The 8,883-nt window shown below is 48.0% G+C and overlaps 1 protein-coding gene across 1 annotated transcript; it reads right to left on the bottom strand.

The window, feature by feature from the left end:
- Positions 1-278: 278 nt before the first annotated feature.
- LOC116250050 (subtilisin-like protease SBT1.7) lies at positions 279-3,773 on the bottom strand. The gene has a single exon (XM_031623393.2). It carries the CDS (start codon positions 2,983-2,985, stop codon positions 655-657), a length of 2,331 nt encoding a protein of 776 aa, XP_031479253.1. The 5' UTR covers positions 2,986-3,773; the 3' UTR covers positions 279-654.
- Positions 3,774-8,883: the final 5,110 nt, after the last annotated feature.

The raw sequence follows: 8,883 nt of genomic DNA on the forward strand, positions 1-8,883 counted from the left end.
GCCAACGGTGGGTGTACTTCATAGAGACAGAAAGAAGACAGATGATTCCGCGTTCTGCCGTCCAAATGTAGAGAACAAAAGTTAAAAAGCTTGGTCCAAATGAATCAAATTCAGGACAAGAAGTTTTTGCAATTTCTTGGCTGTAGCAAAGTCTCGATTAAGATCCAAGTTTTTTCATGTATTTAAGCTGATTCGAATGTGAATAAACCCTTTTGCTCCCTTTAGGCCTTGTGTTCGCAACCCAGATGGGTTTTTCCAAAAGCGGCTGCATCTAGGAATGAATATCGATGTTCTCTGCTGGATACATAAGATTGAGTGAAAACAGGAAAAACTACAAACGAGTTAGGGTTTGCCAAAGCGTTTGCCTTGCGGCTGCTGCCTAATTTGTTCATTGTAATCCAATTTACATCAATCGTTTTCATGATGAGCTTTGGTTGACATGAGAACAGAAGAAGAGAAAACATAAAGCACCTGACCGGACCTGACTAAAGCATTTGACTGGAACTTAGCCTATAAACCCCACCCACCCCTTAAGAGCCAAACTCGAGAAATGAAGACTGAGAAGGAATGTCCACTGCCCTTTCTTTTTCTGTTTTATTTTTCCTGCATCCTCTCGTCATCAAACCCAAAGACTCGCGTCCTTGGCCCGACTGATCATGTCCAAGTGAAGGCGATGGGGCTGCGAACCAGGTGCTGACCATCGGACCACTCCAAGTATCCGAACTTGGACGTGCCGGATGGCAGCGACGAGGAAGTCAGGCTCACGGTGTAGCTCTTTGTCTCTCCCTTAGCCGTGAAGCTCAGGACGTCCGGCTCCACCACCGCCTTCACTGGCTCCGGCGCCGAAACCGTCACCTTGTAGCTTGACGCTGCGGAACCCACGTTGGTCACTGTCCTGGTCAGCCGGATGCTCTGGGACTGGGCTGCCTGGCCGGCGCTCACGCGGCCACGGCGGCCCTCGATGGCCGTATCAAACAGCGCGACGAATGAAGGGTAGTTGAGATTGCTGGCGGTAATTTTGGAGCCGGAGCAGGTGAAGTTTCGCCTGGCAACCAGTGCGATCTCGTCCGGGTAGTAGCCGAGCCCGCACAGGAAGCCGAGGTAGTCTTCGGTGGTGAGGTCGTAGATGAGGCCGGGGTCCAGCGCCTTCTGGGGGTCGACGTGTCCAGCGCCGTGGTCGAACGGCGTGGAGGGCCTCTTGGTGGCGACGTCCAGCAGCGGGTTGCCGTCCTTGTAGGACGAGTAGGCTGTGGTCATGAGCGCTGATTTGATGGCCGACGGGCTCCAGTCTGGATGGGCGACCTTGAGGAGCGCGGCCAGCCCGCTCACGTGGGGGCACGACATGGACGTACCGGAGATGATGTTGAAGTCGACGCGGCGGTCATCGGAGGCGAGCCCCGTCGGCCCGACCGACCCCGACCAGCCGGCGAGGATGTTCACTCCTGGGGCGATGAGGTCGGGCTTCAGGATCCCCGGCGTGATGCTGTTGGGTCCCCTGGAGGAGAACGCAGCGACCACCGGGGACGGCTCGATCCCGACCTTCGTTCCGGCGATGACGATCGTCGCCATCGGATGAGGATCCGAGAGCACGTAGTCGCGGACCGCGTCGCCGTTCTTCTGGCCGACGCCCACCGCGGGTAGGAGGTGAGCATCGGCAACGAGCTCCTCGCCGTTGGCCTCCAGGTTGGCGAGGATCATGCCGGCGCCGCCGGCGGCCTTGACGACGGCGCCCTTCTGCACCCTGGCTGTTACTCCGCGGTCGCAGAGCACGATTTTTCCAGCGACCTTCTCAGGCACAAGAGTTCCCTGGAAGCATAGGTTCCCGCTCGTGGAATTGCTTGCATTGGCAGCGTAGATAAGCGGAATCGTCGCGGTATCCGGCAGGTTCTTGCCGCTGTAGAGGGAGACGCCGCTGAAGTTCTTGCCATTGCCAAGGACGGCATAGGCGGGGAAGTCGCGGTCGATGGTGCCGGCACCGACGGTCATGATCCAGGGGGCCACGTTGGATAGGCTGGAGGATGCGGGTCCAGCGTTTCCGGCGGAGCAGGAGACGAAGACGCCGTGCTCCGTGGCCGCGAAGGCACCGATGGCGACGCTGTCGCGGTAGTACTCGCTCACGCCGCCTCCTATGGAGAGGGAGAGGACATTCACGCCGTCGACAATAGCCTTGTCCATGGCGCGGAGGATGTCGGAGCTGAAGCACCCGCCGATCCAGCAGACCTTGTAGGTGGCGATGCGAGCGCGAGGAGCCATCCCACGGGCGTTGCCGAACGCGTAGCCGAAGAGGCTCGCATCGTTGACGACCGAACCGCCAGCGGTGGTCGAAGTGTGGGTTCCATGCCCGTCGTCGTCCCGCGGGGACCGCGACTCCTTCCCCTCAACGATTGGGCCGAGAGCCGCCTCGTAACCGGCGGAGAAGAACTGAGCACCGATGAGTTTCCGGTTGCAGGAGCTCGCATCAAAGTTCTTCCCAGTAGTGCACTCGCCCTTCCAGCTGGTCGGAACAGGGCCAAAGCCGTCATCGTTGTAGGACTTGCTCTCCGGCCACACGCCGGTGTCCAGCACGCCGATTATTACGTCGCCACCGTTACCAGACAACGGCAGCAGGCCGTTGGGGTCGTTGAGGCCGAGGAACTCCGGCGTCCGCGTGGTGTGTAGGTGGTAGACCTTCTCTGGCAACACCGCGAGGACGCCGTGCTTCCCCCGGAGGGACTCGGCTTCCGCCGGGGTCAGCCGTGCGGAAAAGCCGTGGAGGACGGTGGAGTAGGTGTAGATGATGCGGCTCACGCCTTGCTCCACCGGCGCCTCCAAAACGGAGTCGAGCGTTGTGTGGTACCACTCCTGGTGGCTGGTGAAGCTCGACGGGATCTGGGATTTGGCGGTGTGAACTATGTAAGTCTGTTTCCTGCTCGAAGCCACGCCGCCCACTTGGTGGGCGAGAACGAAGCAGATACACAAACAAACTGCTAAAAAGACCTTCCCCATTTTCTTCTTCCTCTACTTCCTCCTCCTCCTCCTTCTACTATCCAACTCCCTTTCGACAGTGGCTAGTCAACAACAGTCAAAAAGGCCTGGCCACCGTCTTCTTCTTTCAAGAAATTTCTCGCTTCCCAATATGAAGAATGATGGTCCGTAGCACTAAAAGAACGCTGCCATTATCATTTTTTTACTCCCTGCCCTTTCCTCCCTCCGCAGACACCAACGGGAAGAAGCTGGACAGGAGAAAACGAGGAAGAAGAAGTGCTGGAAGATGAGAAAATCGAGTTCCTCTTATAGCGTTTCTTTCCCCCCACTTTCTTTTTCTGTCCACTTCTTACTCACTTATTTAATGGGTAGAGATTAATAAGTAAGAAATGAGATGAGATCCTGAGAGAGAGAGAGAGAGAGAGTGTGTGTCTGTGCTATTGGGGGTTTCTATGGATGGTGGAAGTAAGCATCAATGCAAGAAGCCCAGCAAACGAAATTATTAGTGGTAAATTAACCACTGTAGGTGACGTTTAGTGCAAATAAAGAGGAGAGAGGAGAAGGGCAACTAGTCCAGAAAAGATTGATATAAATGGCCGAGTGGATGATTGCTCTGCGACAAAAGAAGGGACATTGCAGAGCATAGAAACGGCCAAACAGGAAAGGGAGAAATTAAAAAAAAAAAAAAAGAGCCAAGTGAATTCAACTGGTACTGCTTGCTACTGGTCTGCCTTTGACTCCCCACATCGCACGCGCCTAGTTTCTCCCTTACTCCTTGCCTGGACTACTAAGTACTAAGCACAGAACGAGATGGACAGGACAATATAGAAAGCTAGATTCCAATTCTCTCTCTCTCTCTCTCTTTTTGTTTAATTTTTTTCTTTTCTTTTGCTTGTGATTGTGTTCCTTGTTGCTTTCATATCATGCAGCCATTAGCGTCTGTGTTTAAGGAAATGAAAGAGAAGAAGCAAAAGCAGAGCAAGGATTCACGAGAGGGCGAGGGCCATGAGTAACAGGTAGGATTGTCTTGTCCGATAGGCGAAGGGTGGGAAGGACGTCGCCGTCTCCCAACCCCCGAATTCTGTGGCATTAAATGTTGAAGGGAAGGAAGGAGTGGGAGAAGCTTGCTGTTTCTTTCTCGTGGGGGAGAGGGCGGCTTCGAAAAAGTTTTTCTTTTATGCAGTGAGAAGAGAGGGCGGTGGGTATCACTCCTGCAATTAATGAAAGCAACTGGAAGATGAAGAAGTTAATCAATGGGCCAGCTGCATCAATTAGGACTGAAGATTCCATTAATTGCATCCAAACCAGTATTTGGGTGGCCTTCCTCAAACATGAATCTCATTTTGTGGGTGGGCAATTGTCCACTTGTTGGCGATGTGCTTGTTTGCTTGTGGTGAAACAAAATTATGGTAAACAGTTAGAGAGAGAGATAGAGTTTATCTGTGTCATATGGTTTAAAGTTTATGAAGTTGCCCATGAAAAATATAGGCTTAGTTGGGGATAGAGGATATCTTAATAAGTGGTTCCAAACTTTTCCTACTGGATTTCTTTATTATATTCGACAAAAGTGGATGGGGGCCTTTTTAGGGGCAGGAATGTGGCCCGTGAGTGTGCGCCCTGGCCTTCTGGCGCAGAGCACGCGCTCACGCATGCACGCACACATATATATATATATATATTTTTTACTGTCCCTTTTTTTTAAAAGTAGCCGCTTTTTCTTACCAAACAAGTCCAGTCGTAAAGATTGGTGTTCTCGTAATACAAATACTGTAGTACACGATCAAATTTTGGCACTTCTCATCCTTAATTAATATGGTGCTCTTTGCCTCAAAATAATGCATTTTCAATTAGTGTTTGTTTGCCTGGACAGAGCGTTCGGGATACCTTGTCTAATCATCCCAAACACGCCAGGACCTTCTGTTCAAATTGTAGGGATGAAGCCAAGGTCGAGCCAGCCTCAATAAAATGGGGCCTAATTAAGGCCTGACTTGCAGTTGCCCCCCTAAAAGCATGGGCCTCATTTACCACTCATAGGCTGGTCTAGAGTCTAAACCAAGCAGCCCAGACTGGTCAAATTTGGTATAAGGTCTTACCTTCATTTTTGTCACTCTATACTAAATTGGTATCCTATCTGTGATGCCTTCATGTAGTCAGTTGACCGGCTAGTTCAGTTAGGTTCAGTTGACGGACTAGCTCAGTTAAGCTGACGCAGCTAGCCAAGGGTGGAATCAAAAACTGCACACTAGGTTTCATGTTGGGTCGTGCAGTGTGGGTGGAATCAAGAAGAGGGATGTGATCCAGTGCCTGCAAAGTAAAACAATGGGCCCTCTAGAGTGTGTTTGATTGCAGTTCCTGAAATACCAAGATTTCTAATCATTCTAAAAACCACAGTTGGCTGACTCAATGAGTTGTTTTGGGGATTGCTCGAATCAGCTGGGATCGCTAGAAAACTCAGTCATGAGTCAAAGTTGGCTCAGCTCGCCCCTAACTCAGTGTGACTTACCCTTAACTCGGCCGATTCAAGTTATTTTCAAATTGGACCGAGTCTAACTCAGTGACCTGAAGACCCAATCATCTGCCAATCCGAATCTTGGATTTGCCAACTATACTCAAAACTACATTTTCATGTCACAGAACATTATAAGTCTATGCTTCAGTGGAAGGAAAGCTACAGATCTCAGTTTAGTCTACGTGCTCTGTTTGAACATGAGAGAAACTGGTGATTCACTGGATCTGAAATCCACGCAAAGTCGGATGCACACGGTCTTGCAGAAATCAAACGCACTGTAAGAGATCTCAGTCCATTAAAGAGTAATAAAATATCTTGGAGGTGTATGGCCATGGACGGCGTTGCTGACTAGCAGAGCATCTAATAGCGCGTCCAAAGAAAGCGCCGAAAATTGCTCCTGTGGCCGGCGCCTCCATGTTTCTTCGTATTTCTGACAAGTTTACACAGCGTGGAGCTAAATGATCCACGAGGGACGGCGGTGGCAGATGCAAGTCACCAACTACCAAACAACTAAATGAGAAATTACGTGCTCGAGCGATGCAGGCCATGTGTGAGAAGCTCCGATCTCTAAGGCGTCACAATCACTGTCATTGAATGGGATGTCTTACTAAATTTATTGGAAAAAATTTACCATTAAAGTATTCTGTGGTCCTCTGTTTGAAGCTTCATATCGATGTAGATCTCATTCTCCTCCTCTGTTTCTGGTGCTGCCTTTCGTTTTTCTTTGCCAGCCTGGGCTGCAGATGAGAAGGTGAAGCGTAGGCAGGATTTTCTCTGTTAAAAACAAGATTGGCGGAACAGGGAATCTAAGAGGGCAGCGTGTCCTCCCTTTCGATTGCCATGTTCTGCGGAGAACTCCTTGCCTTCTTAACAAGCTTATGCATCTAATTCGGAAGAGAGATCCTGAAAGTGAAAGATGATATAGCATCAAGCTCTCTGCATATAACAACAGTATCTGAAGTTCAATGGCATCAGAAGCCATGTCTGTGACAATGTTCAGATCTGACTAGGATCTAAAGGGCTTCTGTTTCCAGCCATTCATGTCTCATGGTCATCTACTGACTACTGCACCTTCATCCCCAATTGTTTATGACAGGGCAAAACACCGTTTCTTTATATGGGCATGTACTTCCATATTACATTGGTATAGATGGACAGATCCACAGAATCCAATTGATACTGACATGAGACACCAGACTTGTCCTCCCTCTAGTCATGACTGCGTTTCTCATTTATCAATGCCTGGAAATGACGCTCCAAAATATGTCTTTGTATGCTTCTCTCTCACCATTTGCTGTGGCAGATAATAGCTACTCCTTTTCTTAGATGCTTCTACCGCCGTCTTTTCTACATTATGAATTTGTTCTCTCTCTCTTTCTGTGTTTTACTGCGCGCATGAATTTGTTCTCTCTCTCTTTCTCTCTCTTTCTGTGTTTTACTGCGCGCGTTAGAAGTCCACCTGAATGCATTATGTCAAGGGTCCTCTGAAACCATTCATCTCCATGTATGAATTGCAGACAACCCCCATGGATGGATTCCTGGCCCCACAAAGCTTTTGTAGCCGTTGATGATATAAGGCATCTAGAATGGAGAACTGAGACAAATGATCAGTCCCGGCTGATAGGGCGCCAGGTGTTGGTCTGTCGAGCTACTCCGACCATCATGCTGTAAATTTTAGTCATGTTTCCTAATAAAAGAGAATAAGAAACGCGCATTGTTGGTTCTGCTTTAAAAGTTTTCCTGTCTGTTTCAGACTCTTGCTCAAGATAGAATATTTTAACGCATCCAAGTCCCCCGCACTAAAGTCGGTTTGTTTCAAACTTTCGGCCTTTTTTCTCCGTCGAAATCAGGTTGCAGTTCGATGCAGAAAACAATTTTTTGAGTTCATTGTTTGTGTTTCACATGAAAACATCATTTCTGGGGGAGTTGTTTCTGCGTCAAGTTTTGGACGAGTAGAAAACCTTTTCCTCTAAAAAGATTGTCCTGTAGCCTGATCATCCTGTGATCAGGAATGAAGCGGGAGAGATAGGATTAGCAGCGTGGGATTTTGCTCCACCCATCTGCCATTAATCCTTCCTCAGTTTCAAAATTCCATGGCCCCTTCACATAACTGCTTTGGATAACAATAGATCGCCGGCTTAATATATGCTGCTACGTGGTCTCATTCTCCAATCAGAAGTTGAAGATGGTCTCCACAAGCAATGGATTTATTCAGATTGAACTGAAAAGAACAGGTCACTTTCTCGGACGTCACTATGATGCAGACTACCTGAACTATGAATTCTCTCTCTCTATCTTTGATGGGTTATGTCCATCAACTGCCGCCAGAACTTTTACTCTGTTGCTTCTCCGCCTTGGCTACTTGCTCCTCAAGCCATGGCGGTTGCAAGTGCCGAGAAGAAAGAGTTTCATTAATCACTTCCATCTTCCTTTCTGCCGATTGGTAGAGGAAGAGCCAAAAACTCCTTATGAATTCGTACAGATATTACAGAAACAGAAGCATCTAAGGAAAGATGGTCACGTCTTAATCCAACTACACAGCAAGAACAAGCATTAGTTTCACCAAGACAAGCAAGCATTACATGTTGGTGCGTTTATGCTTCATCTCCTACTTGAGTGCACGCAACAGCCAGTTCAAGAGCCATTGTCATACATCAGAGAGAGATTCTTCGCAGTGAATCTCAATTATGGCCTTTACAAAGATTCCTAAAGTCTCTTATCAGAGATACGGCTTTTGGTGATGATGCCTCAATAATTTCTTGCTTTCTCGGTGACCTTATGCCCCACTTTTCTCCACCCAATGCAAGAAAATAATATATGTATGCCATTTGTCCCACCTAAAGAAAGGTGAACAGGATGCCCAATGAAGCTCTTGGTTGGCTGCTAATTGGACTCAAATTGACTTCACTTTTACCTTTGCCAAAGTTGGTACAAACTAGGTTACCTTTTAGTATGATTTCCTTCAACTTTGAATGATCTTCATATTTTTCTTTGTTATGGCCAGTTTTGATGCCGGTGTTGTTCAAACGGGCAGGTAAGTTTTCAGTCGGATCCAGTAAGACAAAAAAGAACATGAATTTAAAATGGGATTTGAATATAGTGAATGGTCCACTCCAGGCATCAGAAGAATCTGAATCTGTTTCAACCAAATATGAGAAAGATCCGACCCGAGTATACATCAAAGTTAGATCTTACTCCCGTTGGATCTTGATTCCGTCCCTAACCCAGCTTCTTTTGTTTGCAAAAGGCTTATGAACACTTCAAATGAGAGCAACCAAACATTATGTCTAGTTTCAAAATGTTCTCTCACACACATGTTATGTACATTTATTTTAACCATTGATTTTATATGATATATATACATAATCAATGGTTAAAATATATAAAACATACATGATAGTGCACAAATG

This window comes from Nymphaea colorata, chromosome 3 (genome assembly GCF_008831285.2).
Source record: "Nymphaea colorata isolate Beijing-Zhang1983 chromosome 3, ASM883128v2, whole genome shotgun sequence".
NCBI lineage: Eukaryota > Viridiplantae > Streptophyta > Magnoliopsida > Nymphaeales > Nymphaeaceae > Nymphaea > Nymphaea colorata.